General features: G+C 47.7%; 9 protein-coding genes across 9 annotated transcripts; 5 read left to right on the top strand and 4 right to left on the bottom strand.

Annotated features, from left to right (window-relative positions):
- Positions 1-432: 432 nt before the first annotated feature.
- Positions 433-1,561, bottom strand: N7469_003417 (uncharacterized protein; the record flags this gene model as incomplete). Its single annotated transcript, XM_056642337.1, has 2 exons — positions 433-1,435; positions 1,491-1,561. The coding sequence occupies 2 exons, from the start codon at positions 1,559-1,561 to the stop codon at positions 433-435; spliced, it is 1,074 nt and encodes a 357-aa protein (XP_056501749.1).
- A 725-nt stretch (positions 1,562-2,286) lies between these two features.
- Positions 2,287-3,057, top strand: N7469_003416 (isocitrate lyase/PEP mutase family protein; the record flags this gene model as incomplete). Its single annotated transcript, XM_056642336.1, has 1 exon — positions 2,287-3,057. One exon carries the CDS (start codon positions 2,287-2,289, stop codon positions 3,055-3,057), a length of 771 nt encoding a protein of 256 aa, XP_056501748.1.
- Positions 3,058-3,395: 338 nt separating this feature from the next.
- N7469_003415 (uncharacterized protein) lies at positions 3,396-3,992 on the bottom strand (the record flags this gene model as incomplete). Its single annotated transcript, XM_056642335.1, has 2 exons — positions 3,396-3,848; positions 3,903-3,992. The coding sequence occupies 2 exons, from the start codon at positions 3,990-3,992 to the stop codon at positions 3,396-3,398; spliced, it is 543 nt and encodes a 180-aa protein (XP_056501747.1).
- A 33-nt stretch (positions 3,993-4,025) lies between these two features.
- N7469_003414 (uncharacterized protein) lies at positions 4,026-4,279 on the bottom strand (the record flags this gene model as incomplete). Its single annotated transcript, XM_056642334.1, has 2 exons — positions 4,026-4,212; positions 4,269-4,279. 2 exons carry the CDS (start codon positions 4,277-4,279, stop codon positions 4,026-4,028), a joined length of 198 nt encoding a protein of 65 aa, XP_056501746.1.
- Positions 4,280-4,925: 646 nt separating this feature from the next.
- N7469_003413 (uncharacterized protein) lies at positions 4,926-6,946 on the top strand (the record flags this gene model as incomplete). Its single annotated transcript, XM_056642333.1, has 4 exons — positions 4,926-4,961; positions 5,048-5,308; positions 5,386-5,749; positions 5,856-6,946. The coding sequence occupies 4 exons, from the start codon at positions 4,926-4,928 to the stop codon at positions 6,944-6,946; spliced, it is 1,752 nt and encodes a 583-aa protein (XP_056501745.1).
- Positions 6,947-7,948: 1,002 nt separating this feature from the next.
- N7469_003412 (Eisosome component PIL1/LSP1 family protein) lies at positions 7,949-9,003 on the top strand (the record flags this gene model as incomplete). The annotated part of the gene is made up of 3 exons (XM_056642332.1): positions 7,949-7,962; positions 8,016-8,529; positions 8,611-9,003. 3 exons carry the CDS (start codon positions 7,949-7,951, stop codon positions 9,001-9,003), a joined length of 921 nt encoding a protein of 306 aa, XP_056501744.1.
- A 411-nt stretch (positions 9,004-9,414) lies between these two features.
- pre2 (proteasome core particle subunit beta 5) lies at positions 9,415-10,800 on the top strand (the record flags this gene model as incomplete). Its single annotated transcript, XM_056642331.1, has 6 exons — positions 9,415-9,546; positions 9,741-9,848; positions 9,926-10,081; positions 10,175-10,223; positions 10,289-10,398; positions 10,465-10,800. The coding sequence occupies 6 exons, from the start codon at positions 9,415-9,417 to the stop codon at positions 10,798-10,800; spliced, it is 891 nt and encodes a 296-aa protein (XP_056501743.1).
- Positions 10,801-12,976: 2,176 nt separating this feature from the next.
- Positions 12,977-15,733, top strand: N7469_003410 (HET-domain-containing protein; the record flags this gene model as incomplete). The annotated part of the gene is made up of 1 exon (XM_056642330.1): positions 12,977-15,733. The coding sequence occupies one exon, from the start codon at positions 12,977-12,979 to the stop codon at positions 15,731-15,733; it is 2,757 nt and encodes a 918-aa protein (XP_056501742.1).
- Positions 15,734-16,130: 397 nt separating this feature from the next.
- Positions 16,131-19,935, bottom strand: N7469_003409 (DNA-directed RNA polymerase I core subunit RPA135; the record flags this gene model as incomplete). Its single annotated transcript, XM_056642329.1, has 2 exons — positions 16,131-16,930; positions 16,995-19,935. 2 exons carry the CDS (start codon positions 19,933-19,935, stop codon positions 16,131-16,133), a joined length of 3,741 nt encoding a protein of 1,246 aa, XP_056501741.1.
- Positions 19,936-20,033: the final 98 nt, after the last annotated feature.

Raw genomic sequence — 20,033 nt, 5'->3', positions numbered from 1 at the left:
GGCCACAAAGCTTGCGAGGCTGTAACCCTCGGCTTGGAGTACACGGAACGCACGGACGATGGTTTGTTTTGGGGTCATTGATGAGTTTTCCTTTTAGGTATTATGATGGTAGTTGGGTCGTTGTGAGGAGGTTGACGGGGGGGGCATACTGTACTGCATCGTAGCCGACAGCTAAGACATCCGGCCCGATTTCGGGATCGTGATGATACTCGGTCGATTGGAATATGTCGTCATCTTCAATTATTTTTGAATTGCGGTGACCGATCAACAAGAGATATTCAAGTTCAAAGAGTCTAATGAGATCACTGTTGTTTAAATATTGTTCAGTCTTGTGTTCTGATAGTACTTTCTCTCCCGTCAGCTAGTTGTAACTAATCACCCAAACAGAGTATTGCAACCAGTAACTAACAAGATACCACGCTCACAGTACCTTCACTCCGCAGCATTTGGAAGATGCACGGATATGCGCTTCCACACAAATAGCGCTGCCTTCCTAAATCCTTCTACTCTCGAGTATAACAGTGAGCAGACTGTAATTAAAAACCCAGCAGCTTGATCCAAATCCCAGAACCGAGCCCCTGTCTCTGGCAACGGCGATATCTTCAGACCGAGCAACACACTGAGAAACACAATTTGTACAACACCAAATGCCAGGACCCTCTCTGCTCGTGGTCGATACACTGTCTTTCGATAGGGGTATACCTCTGATAACAGCGTTGCAGTTATCTCAGAATACAAGAGTAGGAAAAACAACATCACGTAGAGCGCAATGACTAGTTTGGACTTTACATACGGCTCGCCCAATATAGCATATAAGATAGTATGACATGCGAATCGGACTGAGCAAATGGTCCATTCTCGTACGTTTGTTGGTAGTATTGCATCTCTGTGAATGGTAGACGGGTCTTCGCCATCATACTGCCAGGATAATCGGCTCATAGGACCGATAATAGTGAGTGAAGAAATCACCACGAAGACAGCTGCGTTGATCCCGGGATCAATCTTGCAGCGAACAAGCCGGACGAGAATATCCAATGCGGCAATTATCGGATATCCCAATGTCAACAGAGTCTCTCCATCCAGCCTATTGCTGTCCCCACTCCGTGCAGAGCTTTTTGAGTGCCATATCGATGATCCTGCTGCAATATATGCTGTAACCAACCAAGCAAGGTATGCCCCCGGGCCGTACCACCCGGAAACATCATCTGTCGCTGTAGATATTGCATCTTTTGACTCCTTCCATGTTTTACATTGCCCGGCTCGATCGGATGCTAGCCATGAGTCCACGGTTGCTTCGTCCAGGAAGATGGGACTTTCGTAGCTTATCAGCATGCTAGAATTGATGAGGTACTTGCGAGGCGACCAAAGAGTGGGTGTGAGAACGAGGAAGAAATAGATAAGCCATCGTGCGGCATTAATGTATGATAAATTGAGTCTGTTGTGCCATATTCAAGTTAGATGATGGAATGATCACGGCTGTGGGAACGTACAATCTGAGAGTCCAGAGAATAATGATATCAGGCAAATTATAGACAACTTTACGTTTCTCGGTATCAGGCATTGGAAATATTGTCGTAACCTGATGAGAATAAGGATTTTCTGGGCTCATTCGTTATAAAAGCAAATTGATCGGGTTCAGCTAGGCTTAGAGTGTCAGCAGCCACGAATTGTCTTTCTCGTATTCACAATAAAGTGTTTATGTTAGTGAGGCGCTTTTACTCGAATCTGTCCAATCATTTTAGACGAACCCGACGCCAAGCTGAGATTTCTAATCTTGTAAATTTTATGTCTCCTGATTATATTTTATCATCGTCGCTGAGCTGTTGACATTCTTCATGCACAAATATAGTTGAACACATACGTTCATATATAGCGTCCCAAGGTTGGAACACTAAATGTGACGAAATCTATCCAAGAATAAGCATTCTAGGCTTAGCAGACTCTACTCAGATCTCCACAATTACTTAGTGGTAAATGATGTGATAAGCAGCTAGGTATGTCAATTCCAATGCATTGTGCCGCTGTTGATCAGATATACCATGCTTCACTAAGTACTAGCAAAGTATGCACTTCTCTCCAAATAAGGAAGGTTTATACGGAATTGGGGCCGCGACTTGCATATCTTGGCTTCTGTCCTGCAGGATACGACGTGAGTCAGACTGACCCGCAATAGCTCGTATAGACTATGTATTAAAATGGCTTAAATTCACAAAATACTAAAATACCCACTACAACTCTAATCATTTGATATCCACTGTATCAGTCTTTCGAGAGAAAAAAAAACAAATGACTACTCTCCAGAACACACTAGCAAAGCAATTCAAGGATTTGCATATCCCTTCACGGCCCATAATACTGGCAAATGTTTACGATGGGGCTTCCGCAAAGCTAGTGGCATCACTTCCTCAGTCAAAGGCAATTGCAACTGCGAGTTATGCGGTGGCAGAGGCCGCGGGTACCACTGATGACAAGCTGAGCTCAGAAGATCTCTTACGAGCATCTCGCAACATTGCCAAGTCCATTGAGGGACTGAACAAACCCCTCACGGTCGATGCACGGGACGGTTATGGGGAAAAACTGGCTTCAATAGTGAAAGAATTGATTGAGATCGGAGTCGTCGGTGTTAACCTCGAGGACTTTGATAATCAGACGAAGACAATGTATAGCCAGGAACAAGCTGTCAACCGAATTAAAGAAGTTCTTGACACCGCAAAGAGCCTCGGGGTTCCGGATTTTGTGATAAATGCTCGATGTGATGTTGTCCTGAAAGGTGGACAGCTAGATGAGGTGATCAAGCGCGGTCAGGCATATCTTGCCGCCGGTGCAACGACCGTGTTTGTTTTTGGTGGCCCGATTAGAGGGGGAATCACGCGAGAAGAAGTGGTGAAACTTGTTGAGGCATTTGAAGGTCGTTTGAGTGTATCCAAGTCCAAAGATGGACTAAGCCCATCGACATTAGCAGCGATTGGTGTTGCCAGAATTAGTGTTGGACCGCGCCTTCAGATTGCCGCTTTGGAGAAGATGAAAGAGGTTGCGGAGGAACTCTTTGATTCTTAAGAGAAAAATGTCCATATGTTGAAAGCCTTCGAATTTTGGCATTTCTTTTCACCATTATAATCCTAGTCTTCACTGTTACTAGTAATGTTCAAGATCCCCAATTCGTGGAGTTTGCTTTGCTTGGTGGTGTGTCTTGATCTCATCCATTATTTTGATTGTATTGGAATGGGGTTTCGTGGAAACATCATACTTATGGAATTCTCATGTTTAAGAAGGGCAATGAATTGACTGACAGACTTTCTACTTTCGAGCTATTGACCAACATTGTTAAGAGCAGTATTTCTGCTCAACTTTCAAGTAATCATAACATGGCCACGTTGTCATGAAAATAGCTGCAACTAAATCCAGCTTTCTGTGGTGAAGAGACATCTCTTCATCAAACACAGACAGTGGTAGGGAATTTCTCTGGCGTCGATGAGATCGAGGCCTATTCCATTCCTAGAACAGGGACAAGTTCCGAGACTGTAGCGTCCAAGAAGGAAACCTGCTCTCTCCAAAATGCAGTCATATCTTGAATATTGAATGGACGCCTGGTATCGATTCGTTTCTGCTCGTCTTTTATTTTCAGACGCAGTTCTCTCCTCAAGAAGCTCTAATCTACATTCGTAAATAAATCCATGATAGAGCTCAGACCGGTTACTGATTGCTTGGGAACCCGTCATAACAAGCTCGTCACGAACAGATGGTTCGCGTGGTCGGAATGGAGTCACCATGCTGATTCTCTCAAGACCTCCAATGGCCTTCAGCGCCTGGTGCTCGATATAATGTCCTTGCATGATTACTGCAGTCCCCTATTCAAAACTAGCAATATGTCATTGTCATTTGTCATTGAATATCAGACATACCATGCTAGGTCCGCGGATCTTTCGAATATTCCCAGATGGTGTTCTAATGGCTGTCTCTGCGCTAATCATTTCACTGCAATCGGAGAGCATAGTCACGCAGACAAATGGGAAGCTGTCAAAGTGTCATGCAAATGCAGAGGTATCGACTGTTTTCTCTGTTCCGGCATCCTCTGCATATTCCTGATTCACTGATATATTGATATTTGCAATTTCGTAGCCAAAAGCCTGCACAAGATCAATTCCTGCAACCTTCGACACCAAACCTTGTAGTTCGGCTGAGCTCCAAGCGTCACAAGTAAATGGTGCACGTCTAGAGTAAAAAGTTAGCTAAGAAAATCAGAATACTGGACTATTGTCGACACGAACTCTCTCCCCATCCCTCTGATCATGTTCTTCGCCAAGCTTGATGAGTACTGACAATCTCGAAGAACTGACTCGCTGAATATCTCAGCCCGTATCTGCTTGATTGCATCGGGAGTAAAGAGAAAAAAGGGCTCCGGAGCTGCTAATGGAGAGATACCATGTCCACCAAGACCAATTTTTTTTCATTGTGGTGATTCATTTAGGCGGCTCAAAGTTCAAATGCTTTTGGGGATGAAAGACTTCCATTTTGTCAACACGAGCACCATCTATGAGAAACTGAGGCAATGCGTTGGATGGCATTTGTACTTTTTCCTAAACAGAAGTTGGCCAAACCTTTTCAACGCAATTCCAAGACCTCTTCAATACACTCATCTTTGTACAATGGAGTGATTGACAAAGTCTCATTGATTACTCGAATTGTATAGATATAATTCTGCCTGAGGTGTCATGCGTAACTGGTCGCTGTGGCTCACCCGACCGCATCAAAAATCTCCCGCGTCGCGTTGGCCAGGGAGCTCCCTCATCAGCCCTGACCACGCCGAACTATTCTCGTCCTCCATCCATTTCCACGAACTTTCTGATTTGTTATAGGTGGCATTGTCTCCATCTCCTCGCGACTCATCTGGATCAATTAATACCCGCCTGGGGTTCTGGTCAAAGATGGATGACCCTGCATCCCGTATTCCGGGGCAGTTGGTACGCCCACCCACGCGCCTTTTACGCTCCCCCGCAAAGCTTTCCAAGATGAAACTCAGATGCTAACATTGTCGCGCTATTCAAAGCTCCCTCATATGCACCTGGTCTCTCGCAATCGCTATCCGAACATGCATATGATGCCCCCGGAGACCGCTGTCGAGTACCTGGCGAGCGCACCCCGGGTTTGCCAGTCGCAGCCAATGCATTGGACTTTCTTGGATGGCCCCGGGGATGGGACTGTTATGCTGACATGGCAACCTATGGCACATATGGGCAACAACTTTGCCAGCGATGGTTATGTATGGGCCGATGCTGAGCAAGGTCACGTCCTAGAGGTCCGAGGTTATGTACGTTCTTCCCCCGTTTTGGAGAAGCTCTATCATTCAGTCGGAATTCCACTGAACTAACGCGTGGGCTCTTCTAGACTGTCGAAGTATTTGTTCATCGCAGTGGTTATCATCCCCCGAACGAGAATGTGGCTACCCACAGTCGCAAACGTTATCGTATCGTGTCTTGCAAGATCCCCAATGCCCCCCAACCCGACCCTTCCCTGTGGATTGTCCACTACTCGCGCGCACCTCAGAATGATCAGATCCCGGCGAATCGCATCCCGCCTACCCAGCAAGTACAAGCCTCAATGACACAACGACGATACCTTCAAAGCCAAGGCCAACTTGCCCGTAAAGAATTCCTGCTGCACGATCGCAACAATTGGCCAACTATTAACTTCCCTGCGCAAATGGGTCAGCAGGCATTTTCTCAACCCCAGGCCGCGGCTTATCAAGCTGGTCCTCAGGGCCGACCAGGCTACTACCCCCCCTCAGGGCCACCCTGCTGCGGCTGCGCAGGGTACTCCGCAAGGCAAGGTCCCGCGAGCTCATCGCGCTTCTTCAGCTGCTATTGCGGCGGCAGCTGGCGAATTTGCGTTGGAAGATGAAGATGTTTCCAGTGGTGACGTGCTCGATGCATTGACACCGCGTGAAGTCAGCAAGATGCGATATGTGCAACACCACGAATGGATGGAAGAGATATTCGCCTCGCCATATTCTATCTCACAGATCACACCTGTTTCCCTGGGTCTAGGTCGGAAGGGCGAACTTCAATCATTAACGGATGGTTTCTTTGATGCGCCCAGTGCCGATGTTCAGGGTGATGAAAATGTACCTGATGCTACAAAATTAGAGCCCGCTAAGGCCGAGGAATTTGCGGATCGGGTCGCTAAAAAGGTGGCTGATATGACTTCGGAAATTGAGAAATTAAAGAAGCAGCATGCGCAACGCATGGAGCGCTTCAACCGCAGCTCGATCTTTAAAGGCGCTGAGCTGCGTCTCCGTGAAGCCGCTACCAACCCGGAGGAATCAGGACCAGAGGTTTGGCGACTAGAGGGTCGGATCATTGTTCCTTCAGAAGAAGACGCTCAACCTCAAGTGGACTTTGTTGAAGAGAAGGCCAAGTACAAGGTTGACGGCGTTGTACGTGACGTGGAGAACACCTGGAAGAAGCAAATCGTACCCGAACCCAAGGTCTCCTGCGTGGAGAAGGGTGGTCTTCTCGAGAAAATCGAACCTGAGCAGAAAGAGCCTGAATCATTCACGAACGATATGGTCTTGGACGATAGTACACACCTTTTGAATGAATTCGGTAGCCCTGCTGCTGGGGGACCTTCCGAGCAACCGGCATCTGGCGCAGTCGCCGGTGACGTTGAAATGGATCTTGGTGATCAACTTGCTAGTGGTCCTGGAGAAAACAGCGAGTGGGTAATGGTCAACAACGAGAACAAGGAGGGTGGTTCCGGCGGCGAGAATAGCCTTGAAGGTGGATTTGACTTTACCAATATTGACAGTGCCGGCGATGCTTTGGCGGCGTATACCGAGCAAAATGATGGTCTCGATCTTCCCGATTTGGAAAATTCGGCGTTTGGAGATGCGTTCCATGCTTCTGACAATGAGCACTCGCATCACCCGGACGCGGATGACATTTCCTAGAAATCACACGGGTTTAGGCTGAGATTTATGAAGGCGTTCAAATTTTCTTGATGGTTCATTTTGCGTTCTAGCTCGCTGCAGTTTGCGGTTTGCTTTGGGTGTTGTAGGTAAAGGGGGACTGGATTGATGCACGATTTCCTTCTATTTGGCTGTATGATAAAACAGACAGAATCTGCTGCTGATAGTGGCAGGGTCATTGCTCAAGGCTATTGCTTGACTTTAATCGGTGCAATCTTCCTTCGTAGATTTCAATCATGGTAGAGAGGCATCATAATCGTATACTTGTATCACTGAGATTGGTGTTGCATCTGCCCAGCTCTGCCCAGAGCTGGGCAGATGCAACACCTGGTTCAATAATATCTACTCCGTTACCAAACTGATTTCTGGACACCTCAGATAATACCCCGATTAGGAAATTCTTGCCCTACCTCCCTTCCCCCATGTGTTCATAATACCCACTTTATTAGCTACTCATATTTCCATCCGTCTCTTCTAGATCATTTAACACGATATAATTCCACAACTAGGATCATGAATAGCTATGCGCTTCACTAAATTGTCTCCACTGTCATACTAGTATCGGCCCGAGATCTACAGTGGAGAATGAGGATCTGCTCACGAGGCATGCATGAACCAAACTCAGACAGACTTCTTCTCCAGTCACCATTCTGCAATCGGATCTAGTCATGAACCAGTGATATACTCTATTCTATTCTATCTAGTCGTATTCCACCCTTTTCACCTACTATGTATACTTTGGCTGCTTCCGCCCTTCCCCGTCATGACGTCACCCGATAGAAAGAGTGGGCAACAGCGTCATCTACTGCTTCTCTTCTTCGACTTCTGCTTCTGCCCTTTACTTCTTTATGACTTGATGTACCTTGGGATGTGCCGACTATAAACCCCGAGCTGCCCTGCTATAATTCCAAGTTCTTGTACCTACATCAACCTCTTGACTATACTCCGGCTTTACCCCCCAATACTCGATTATACCTGCCCAACATGCCGATGGCAATGTACACTACCCTGATACTCCACTTGCTATAAGCAGTATTAACCTTCACTCTAGGAATCGCGCACTTTCTATCCGCTCGCGCCGAGACCGCGACAATGCCGGTGGTCGACACCGCTTCAGCATCTCGACCTTCCGAGGTATTCAAGCGCCTGAGCTAAGCCGTAAACTGAGCCGACTGATCAAGAGCGAGAACAATGCGATCGGCGCATATGAAGCTGCCGGACGTGAGCGCTGTTCGATCGCCGCTCAACTCTCGGATTGGGGAGAGTCGACTGAAGATGACGCTGTCTCTGACATCTCCGACAAGCTCGGTGTGATGCTCGCTGAGATCGGCGAACAGGAAGATCTTTATGCGCAGAACCTGGAGGATTCTCGCGGGGTTTTGAAACATATTCGTAATATGGAAGCTTCGGTTCAACCTTCGCGTGATCAGCGTCAGAAGGTGACGGATGAAATTGCCAAGCTCAAGTATAAGGATCCGAATAGTCCTCGTCTGACTACCCTAGAGCACGAACTTGTTCGTGCCGAGGCTCAGAACTTGGTTGCTGAAGCCCAACTGTCCAATACCGTATGTTCTATTCCGCAACTATTATCTTTTTTTTCCGTTGGAAAAGGAAAACTCGACTAATCAGGTCTCCTTCCGGCGCAGACTCGAACAAAGCTCAAAGAAGCATATGATATTCAGTTGGCTGCGACAATTGAGCGTGCCGAGAAGCAGATCATTCTTGCTCGCCACGCCCGCCGATTGCTCAATTACATCGATGACAGCGCTGTCGTACCAGGCGATGCTCGACCTGCCTATGACAATGAGCTCCAAGCCCGCCAAGTTCTTGAAGATGCTGAAACCGACCTTCGTGCTTGGGAGCCAAGTGTCGAGCCCATTGCTTCGGCGGCTCGCGGTGCCAGCGTCTCTGATGAGGAGGCCCGCAGCGTGACCCAGGGTGATTCCATGGTCAATGATGTCCCATCGGCCTCGAAGCAGCTGGAGGAGCCTCAGTCGGCTGATCATCCCGAAGTTGATCCAGTCCCATTGGCATCCTAAAGTGACATACCTGTATTTACTATGTTACAGTTCAGTGTTCTGTGTAAAGTGGTTCATGCTTGGCGCGTTATCAAGATGCTCTAATTCCGTGGGTAAAAGACAGTGCAAATTGATCAGCGAAGAAGACCCTGTACTCAGAATAATCAGTAGTTGCAATTATTATATTTGATATACGCGAGAGTTGTTCCTTGAAAGTGTAGATGATAGGTATATAAGGAATAGTTGATGGAGTGAAATTGTATTTATACCTGCGTGATCGATGACCACGTGACCTCAGGCGCCCAAGTGACGCGGAATCCCCAAAGCTCGGAGCTTCCATCATCGCCATTCATCACCTCCCCTCGACTTCTCCCCAATTCCTTCCCCCCCTCATCGACCTTGATTCTTTTATTTCCTTCATATACACACATCATGGACAAGCTAGTCTCCCAGTACTCGCGTTCTGCGCACCAGAATGAGTTCTACTCCGAGCAAGAGCAACAGGAATTCAGCGAGAGCCTCCCTCCGCTCTCTCTCAAGTTCAGCATGCCTCCTGTCGACAACGTGAGTTGCTGTCCAGCCAAAAGTGTTTTAATCCTTGCTTTGAATCCCGATGGCAATGCGACTAGGATCTTGCTCCTGCGCGATGAGCTTCAACGGCAATAACCTCAGCTATGCGGGAAACGAAGCTTGAAGCTCCCCAGCATTGGACGATGATGAATATGAAGCTGATCATTATTCTTTTTTTTCAAATTTAGTCTGCATCCTTCCTCCGCGCTATGACTGATGACCACTCCAACCCCAGCTGCCCTATCAAGCTTGCTCACGGCACAACAACCCTGGCTTTCAGATTCCAGGGTGGTATCGTACGAGACCCCGCAACCACGATCATGGAAATAAACGAGATGCAAAGAGGATCAAGTGCTAATTGTTGCTTGGATAGATTGTTTGCACCGACTCTCGAGCAACTGCTGGAAACTGGATCGCTAGTCAAACTGTCAAAAAGGTTATCCCCGTGTCACGGTTGAGCCGTGGTGAGGATAAGCCTAGCAAGGACCCTACACCGGGTCTGTTGGGTACCATGGCCGGTGGTGCAGCGGTGAGTTTATGAATCTTTGGTGTGGATGATAGTGGCAGTCATTGAGATGATACCCGGGTCGAGGATGGACTGATGCTGATACATTTGTTATAGGATTGCCAATATTGGTTGCGGTATTTGAGTCAACAGTGTACCCTGCATGGTGAGTAAACCGATCTCTTGGAGTCCATGACTCGTACGGCAAATCAGACTAACGTTGATCATCAGAAATCCGACACAAGCGCCGAATCACAGTTGCGGCCGCATCCAAGATCCTTGCCAACTTGACCTACGCTTACAAGGGCTACGGTCTGAGCATGGGAACCATGCTTGCCGGTGTATGTATCCCCGAAATTATGATGTAAACACTTGCTCTCCCTGAATCTCACTAATGCTCTCAATAGGTAACTCCCCAAGAAGGGCCCGCACTTTACTACATCGATTCAGACGGTACCCGACTTCCCGGCAACCTATTCTGTGTTGGATCCGGTCAAACATTTGCCTACGGTGTGCTGGACGCCAACTACAAGTACGATTTGACCGAGCAAGAGGCGCTGGATTTGGGTCGACGTGCCATTCTGGCCGCTATGCATCGCGATGCCTACTCTGGTGGTTTCATCAATCTTTACCACGTCAAGGAGGAAGGATGGGTACACCATGGTTTTGATGATATGAACCCTATCTTCTGGAAGACTAAGCTTGACCGTGGAGAGTTCTCGAATGTCACTTCTGAGTTGTAGGTTAGATAGAATCTTGTATTATGGATTAAGATTCATTGATGTATTGCAATGAGATAATACCTCTTTTCTTTTGGTCACGTTATTGTAATAATTTGATAGTGTAAATTCGGGACAACTTGAAGCTTGGTATAAATTTACCTTTGGCACGAGTGGACTTCTCTACAAATTTCACCCTCCTTTCAGCCTTCGCTATTCAACTGCCCCAAATCGATTTTTTTTGTCTGTATGATGAGAAAGAACTCCCAATTGGAGACAGCTCTATTGGTTTTTATCAATGGCCGGGAGTGAGTTCGTCAGGACTATATCGAAGATCTAACCGACACTCTAATGTTCGAGCCCCCACTGTTTTGGTATCACTGCTAGAAGTTCTACAAGGGGGTTTCGAATTTAACAAGTTGTTAAAAATTCCAAAAGCGTCTCAAGCATGTTTGGTTTCTTTATAGCCCATGCATTTCATCATATATGGTAAGACCTCGCTCTCTCAGACATCCGAGTTCTGCTATCTATGTTATATCTAGGACATCTCTATAAATGTAGCTCTCTCCCTCCCGCTTCACTTTTTTCCCTCCCTCTCTCGCTCTTCCTCGTTAACATTGTCACTGCTGAGTATCGCGTTTCCTGCGCAAGTCTACTCTCTTCATTGAGATTTGTTGGAGGTTCAACAAGCTCCTTCGAATTAAAGCCTAGAGACTCGCGAATCCAAGGAAAGTTGCCGAAGCTATGCTCATCAAGGAAGCACCGGGAAGCGATTGCGAACTAGACAATATGCTCGAAACTGCCACAGTGGCTCACGCCATCCTTGTCATCTCTAAAAAAGTTCCATCACACTCTTTCGTCACCCGTCTTTGATAGTATTGCAGCAACACCCGCTTGGGTTTGGCTGGTGAACATTCATCGGCGCTGACTCGCGTGCGCCCCGATATACCCATTTATGCGTGAAAAACGAATGATCTAGGAAAAGCCAGGTTTACTGCTAGAATCAGCCCAGTGAGCCCATCGAGTCAATCGGTCCACCGGAATGGAGACCATTCAATGTTTCCTTTTTGATCAATTGAGGATTGATGTCAGGTAATTCTGCGTGCGAAAGGCATCCCGCAAGTCATGGGCACCAAGTTGTGAAGACCGAAATCACGGTCACCTGGAGATCTTCGGGGCAGATGAAGACCGACTAGCATGCAGGTTTCGAACATGTTGTCCATTCAATTCAAAATTCCATTGACCTGATGCAGCTCGAGGACTATATATTCGATTTTCAGAGCTTGAACGATTTATTCCTAGGGCCATTGTCAGGTTTATCTAAGATACAGCAACGGATATCACCTTACGCAGATTTATTTCTTGCCGCGACTGACTCACTGCTCTCGTGCTAGTCAGCCAACCCTGCGAAATTCAGTTGTCAACAATGCCTTTTGATGCACATGTGGACGCCATTGTTGAGAAGAGACCAATATCACAATCTTGGAGGAAATGTGGAAATAACTGCCTTGGGTCTAAGACTGTATGGCATGTGTCATGACTGCCTACCTGGTGATAGATTCTTCTTCCTCTTTTACCTTGCCACCATGATTCATATATTCACCAGTCTAATCTAGACATACAAGGGTTGGCGGCAGAGAAAGATGGTGATTATCACAGGTTGGACTTTCCAAACGACGACGTGATTTCTCCCGTTTCACTAATTATAAATCATCATTTTACTGATATCCTATTAGAGGCCAGCACATGGACGGTTGTCGATCCCTTAATCAAGAGATAGAATCATTTCGCTCAATGAGTTTTTGGCATCAAACACCACCAAAATACCCGTGAACACTTCGTCACAGAAGATTTTCCACCATATGAAAAGAATTCACTATGGTGATATGTACCTATGTGTCAGTCGCCAAGTTCAATTCCACCCGGACCGTACTAGCGATCGGGACACTTTCGTTGCCGATCTCAACCACCAAACCTGAAGAGGTTTAGATTGCTCCAGCATCAAATCGGCAAACGTGAAGCCCCACTGCCAGACACTCAGTTAAATGTGTAGCAGGGAGGCGGTCAAGCAGTGTTTACTCAGGGGTGTTTACCGATTGATCTATCAAGATTGATATCCAGCCCCATAAGATTCGTCTTCTGTCAGCCTAATTCAAGCGCAGGTTGACACTGCCTAACTCTCAGGCGCAGAGGCCCAACCATGCGCCTGGTGAGGACGGCGGAATCCGCAAATGGCAGATTTGAAATCAAAGAATTCAGCGATAATGCAATACCGCCGTACGCCATACTTTCCCATACGTGGGGGGAAGAAGAAGTTACTTTCCAGGATATGCAGGGGACAAGCGCTACACTCAAAAAGGGATATGAGAAGATAAAACAAGGTTGTGCATTAGCTCGGCGTCAAGATTTCAATTTGGATTACATTTGGATTGATACTTGCTGCATCGATAAAACAAGTAGCTCTGAGCTATCTGAGGCTATCAATTCGATGTTTCGCTGGTATCAAGAGTCCCGAGTTTGCTTCGCTTTTCTTGCCGATGTGTCTTCGAAGGATGATTTTCCCAAGAGCAGATGGTTCACCAGGGGATGGACGCTCCAGGAGCTTATTGCACCATCGCATCTTGTATTTTTCCGTCAAGATTGGACAGAGCTTCGAATGGGCTCTCTCGAAGAGGTTCGACGAGTTATCTCGAACGTCACGGGTATACCAGTTGGTGTTCTCTCAGACAAGCAAAGTCTTGAAAAGTATAGCGTTGCGCAACGAATGTCATGGGCATCAAAGAGGGAAACAACCAGAGTCGAGGATGGTGCTTACTGTTTGATGGGTCTGTTTGGAGTCAACATTCCTCTTATCTACGGAGAAAGAGAAAGCGCATTCATCAGACTCCAAGAAGAGATTATGCGTGTCATGGATGATCACACAATATTTGCTTGGAAGGCTGAGCATGGTCATGGAATTCTCGCTCCAAATTCAGCTGCCTTCAGAGACTCCCACGACATCGTCTGTTTCGACCCTTTCGATACACCTACCACCCCGCTCTCCGTGAGCAACAGAGGCATACATCTGAATCTTCGCTTTAAGGGCGTAGGCCATGAGGGATTGGGGCTTGCAATTCTTCATTGTAAGGGCACGGGCTCGCGGAAGGATAAATTGATTGCAATATATGTGAAAGACTTGTCCATGAACATGCAACAATTCCAAAGAGTCCGTACGGACTGGCTCGAACCCATCGACCTCATCAATCTGAGTCCAGTGGATTACCATTTGACGAACATGTGTGTTCAAGCTGATCGCATGACACATATACATAGCACGACCTCGGAAGTGACAGCTCCCCCCAAGTCGCTCAAGTTCCTAGATCCTGAAATATTCACTTCGGAGGATCTCGCAGAAATGATGGGCCCTGGAGTTGGCCCGAAAGATCTGCTTCGCTCGGCTGCCGCTGGCACCATAAACTTCATGTGGCTGTTATTAACACGAGACGATGTTGATATTGAAATTAGAGATGAGTGGTATCAGCGGACGCCATTGTTATGTGCGGCTGCTAACGGACATGAGTCAGCTGTGAGGCTGCTGCTGGAGCGAGGCGCTGACATAGAGGCACAAGATCGAATCTTTCGGACTCCGCTGATATTGGCAGCCATGGGAGGACATGGGCCTACTGTCAAGTTACTTCTTGCAAAAGGGTCGGTGGTGGATGCCAAAGATAAGAAAGATCAAACGGCTCTACTACATGCTGTCGAGCTCAATCATTATTCTGTAGCTCAGATATTGATCGACAGAATATCAGCGACCCAGGGATCTGGCGTCTTTGTGCCTTCGATACGGAGGGCTGTCATGAATGGGCACGATCGCATTTTAAAACTCCTGCTTGATCAGGGCGTGTCGACAGAGACCAAAATGACTGAACGTGGTGGGACGAGACTACTATATGCAGCTGCTGAAAGAGAACTCGCATCTACCGTCTATCTGCTCCTCGAGAACGGAGCACGGGTCTTAACGGACTCAGAAATAGATACTCAGGCAGCTTTGGGGATGAGACTTACTTTCACCAATGCCAATGATTATATCTCAACTCTGAGGACTGTCTTTTCGGAGCTACTTCTCGAAGGCGTGGAATTGAGAGTCGAGGAGAAAGACACCCGGTTATATCAAATAATGTCATTTTTGGTGACAGATAGTGAAGGTAAGAGGAGGAAATGCGAGAGAGCGCTGATTCATAACGTCGTCCGAATTCTCTTTGGAAAAGACGGAAATATCCAAGAATTTGAAGATACCTCGTCTGAACTGTTGACGTTTGCTACAACGGAGGGATGCACGTCAATGGTCAAGACCTTGCTTGAGAAAGGTGTAGATGTCGAGGGGAAGGAAGGAGGCCCGAAGCCGTTGTGGTTGGCTGTTGATAATGGACACCCTCTGATTGTGAAGATGCTCCTTGAAGCAGGCGCAAATCCTGAGCGAGGAGGACGCTTGCGGATACCACTTCAAGTTGCAGCTGAAGAGGGAAATACGGTCATTGCCAGGATACTCATTGAACATGGTGCGAACCCAGACGGTCAAGGGTCCGAGCTCGGCAAACCTCTATCGGTTGCTGCTATGCGAGGTTATACACCGATTGTCAAATTGCTCCTTGAATGCGGTGCAAATCCCAACATTATTGCTTTTAGATACACATGTGGGCCACTGTCATTCGCTGCTCAGCATGGTTATATATGGATTGTTGAGCTGCTGCTTGAGCATGGCGCGGCAGTCGAAGGATTGCGCCGTAACAAAAGGCCATTGGCACTTGCTATCAAAAATGGATACGAGCCAATCGTTGACTTACTACTCAAGAAAGGAGCGAGAATGACATGGAGCGACAAGCTTCTTCGAATGTCGCCGTGGGTTCCTCCAAGAAAGGAGTTGCCAGCTTTCCATCAATATCATTGCTACTGTGAGACTGCCTATTACTCTTAAAACATACAAGATTTCATGACTTCAAGCCAAAACAAAAATGCATATCTATCAGACTCGAAAGAAACTGCGAGATCTCAAGTTCCCACCTGAGACTTGAGATAAGGTTGAATCGTTCTTCCGATGTAAACAGTGACACCGTTTGTAGTAATAGTTACAACTACCAGTACTAGTAATCTCAAGCTATCTATGCCAACTTGAATTAGAATCATACTATTGAAGCGTGATATTGAACCGTAGAACGTGTAATATAAACAATATGGGAAATCACACCAGACGCTCCATCTATGACATGAACCAAAAAGCAGAACAGGAAACAGATTTTTACAACCAAAACACTTTTACCCAGGAGTGAGCGACACACACATATCCCAGGCAAACCAGGCCAAAAGAACGACGACTAATTGTCAACCCAGAACTTCATCCGAATACCCATGGCAGCAAGTTCAACATCCAAGTATCTCAAAACACCCGGCACAGCAACAACCGTCACATCATCACCACCAACATATCTCAACCCATCACCATCCTCCCAAATCTCAGCCCTGGAATCATTAAATCCAGCCTGGTGCGCACAACGTCTGCATCGCACAATACCATTCACACCACCCAACGCACCACCACCAGAAGAAGGTACGACCTGATTAGGAGCAGCCTTCGCAGCCGCGGCCGCAGCACCAGGATTAACAGCAGCACGGCGCGAAGCACCGGATCCAGAAACGGCAACTTGAGTTGATAGGAACGAGCCACATCCACGACAGATCCAGGCGAGTTGGGAATCGGAACAATTCATCAAACGATCTTGAAGAAGGAATGCAGCTCCGTGAGCAATGAGTGAATCACGTTCCATTTCTCCGACACGAATACCACCACCCTTTGCACGGCCTTTAACGGGTTGACCTGTTAAACCGTTCACGGGACCTGTTGTTCGAACTTGGAATTTATCGTTTACCATGTGACGCAGACGTTGGTAGTATACGACGCCCATGTAGATATCTGCTGCGAATTCTCGACCTGTTATTCCGGAGTAGAGTGGTTCGTTGCCGTAGTAGTTGTAACCAGCTTTTTTCAGTTGGTGGCCGAAGTAATCTGTTGCGGGATTTTCTTCGGAGAATTTGAAGGGTGTGCTATCTTGTGGATGGCCGTGTAGAGCACCTGCTTTTCCGGCCATTGATTCAATCATTTGGGCGATTGTCATACCTTGAGCGTTTGTTAGTTGGTTGTCATCTTTTTTTTTTTTAATTTGGGATTGTGAGGAACGTACGAGATGGGAAAGCGTGAGGGTTAATGATGAGATCGGGTTGCATGCCACTCTCCGAGAAAGGCATATCGACTGCAGGCCACAATTGCGAACAAACACCCTTTTGACCGTGACGAGAGGAGAACTTATCACCGATAATCGGTTTACGTGGGATACGATACTTGACACTGAGAGATTGAATAGGCTCATTGCCATTCTCAGAACCCATTAATCGGATACTCTCGATATACCCGACCTCAGAATCCTTGTACTTGAGGTAATGGGTGATACCATCGACATTCAGATAAGAGTCAGAAGCAGCGTCGTACCGAACGTTATGATAAGCAGCGATTTTATCACCTTCCTTCACGCGGATACCGACGTGTGGAAGACCGTCTGAGTCAATGATATTCTTCAACTCGGCTCGGATCTCATCGCCAGGTGCGAAACCGAAAAGCTTGCTGACCTCACGCTTGGATTTGCTACGGCGGGAATCACGCTCAGCGAGGGTGTGCACCTTGGTCTTGTAGATTGTTCCGTGACCGAAGCCGCGCTCGTGAGCGGATTTGTTGATGATCATAGCGTCGTCCATGTCGTAACCGGTGTATGAGATGATGGCCACAATGGCGTTCATTCCGTTGGGGAAGTTATCCAGACCGTAGGCGTTGTAAAGTGGTGGCCGGACGATAGGTGTTTGACCCGTTTGAATGCGGTACAGCTTGTTGTCTGTACGGTAGGCGATCGATGTACCGGGGGTACCCATGGTTTGCTTACTCATTTGGCACTGGTACATATTACGAGGCGACTGGTTGTAGTCGGAGAAGGGGGTCATGTTGGCGACGATCGAGAGGATGTTGGTAGGAGTGAACTCGATGTGAGTAGACAGACCAGCAATCAAGTCGGATTCCATGCAAGCAATCTCCATAAAGGGCTGCTCGAAAGGACCGACATAGTCCATCTTGTCCAGAGCGAGGTACTTCACCGGACGATACATTCTGGCGGACTGCGAGAACATGTACAGACCAGGGTATTGGCCGCCATTGGAGTTGGGGACATAACCAATCTCCAGTCCAAGGGGAACATTGTTGATGCCGGCAACCTTCCAGTAACGCAGGGTGTCGTGAATCTTGCGAGCCTGGTCAGGGGAGCAGAAACCAACAATGCGGCCGTCAAGTTGAACAACTACACTATCATCGAGAGCGACGGAAGACTCGGGCCGAACACCAAGCTGAACAAGGAGCTTGGGGAGGTGGGAGACCTCAAGGTTATCCGTGGAGATGAGACACTTGTGTGCCAAATGGTTAAGCAGACCACAAGGAGAACCATCAGGAGTGTGGACAGGGCAGAGGAAACCCCAACTCTCGGGAAGCAACTTACGGACCGTAGTGGTCTTCAATTGCGCGAAGAAACTACCACGATGAATCATGCGGAAGTGACTGATGAATCGGTAGAAGTTGATCTTCTCGGCCATGACGGTGTAACCAGATGTCTGTTGCAGATCGAGACCAGTAGGACTGACCAAGTTACCAGTAGACAGGAAGTACTCGAGAGCATGACCGATGTTCTCGTTGGATCGTTTCACAATCTTAGACAAGAAGTCCCGTTCGAACGCTGGGTCTGTGAACTTGGCGCCGCCATTGCGAATACTCCAGTCACGAGCGATGGGGCCGAAGGATCGCAGCCATTCTTCGATACGTTCCTTGAGGATCATACCGTAGAGGAAACCACCAAGCAGAATCTCCTGGTTGGAGACAGCATCAGGGTTATCAGGTGCACAGTCACCGGAGACCAGGGCGTATAGTTTGCGGATCATAAAGATGATCATCTTGAATTTATCGTAATCCTGAGACTCGGTGACATTTTGGAACCCCAGGTGAGGCAGAACAACTCTGCGCAGGAACTCGGTTCCGACCTCCTCGTCTGGCATATCGGCGGGCACGCCCAGGACTGGCCGGAAACTCTTACCAAAGTGAGCTCGACAATCGGACTTGCTGTGCTTGCCGTAGGCCTGATAGGTTCGCAGGAGAAGTTCCACACGATCAGTGACGAAGGTGTTTTGCATGCCCTTGGACGACGCTTTGCCGACGATACCCTCGAAGATTTCACGGTCGTTGGTCTCCACCAGAGCCTTGAGAATCATCATGACGGGGATGAGGAACTCGTTCTTGCGCCATGAGAAACGGAAAGTAACATTACCATCAGATAGATAGTGTAGGACATTGGTCTGGGAAGTCTGATCGGGTCGAACGGATCGTATTTGCACGCCGTATTTGGTATAGGTGTGACCACGCTTGACGAAGGACCCACGGATAATGGACATGGGGAAGTTGCGTTTTCCGACGATCAACATACGAATGAGCTTTTCGTTACCATTCACAATGAAGTAACCACCCAATTCTTCCGACTCTTCCTTGCGGGTGACAAGTTCCTCGGGGGTAGCCTTTTCGAGGTGGCACCGGTTGGTGCGCATCATAATGGGTACCTGACCCAGCTCGCGAACCGATTCCATCCAGTCGCCATTGTTGACTTGGTATTCGAGACGGGCACGCAGCTTTCCACGGTAGGTAGCATGACGTTCACGGCACTCAGAGGGGTAGATATTGCGGTTCTTCAGGCTGTACTTGTTGGTGGGCGGGAGCACGGGCTTATCGAGGAAAAGTTCCTTGACACGGACATTGAGACGATTGCGTTTAGGGGCTCGTAGTCCTTCTGCCTGACGAAGCTTCTTCTGCTCAGAAGTCTCGGGTTCCCCATCCAGGAAAGACTTAGTGCCGATGTCCTTCAAACCGGCCTCGAGGATCTTGCTATCTTCAAAGAGGGCATTGAAGGAATCGATATGCGGGCGGATGGAGTCGGCCAGAGAGGGGAAGGCCGTGTGATCCTTGGGAGGGTTCTTATAAAGGTTCTCTCGTCTGAGAGTGTCGAAATCGACCGTCCACTGGGTGTCGGTGGGCGCAGGCGCCATGATGAGAAGCTTGTCGGCTTGACCGATCTAGAAAAAAAAAGAAAAAAGAAAAAGAAAGGAAATTTTGATCGGGAGGGGTGTTGGGAGGGTTGATATTT

This window comes from Penicillium citrinum, assembly GCF_028827155.1.
Source record: "Penicillium citrinum strain IBT 23319 chromosome Unknown utg000003l:1.0-4596430.0:1.0-4598250.0, whole genome shotgun sequence".
Classification (NCBI taxonomy): domain Eukaryota; kingdom Fungi; phylum Ascomycota; class Eurotiomycetes; order Eurotiales; family Aspergillaceae; genus Penicillium; species Penicillium citrinum.
This window is presented reverse-complemented; position numbering and strand designations above follow the sequence as displayed.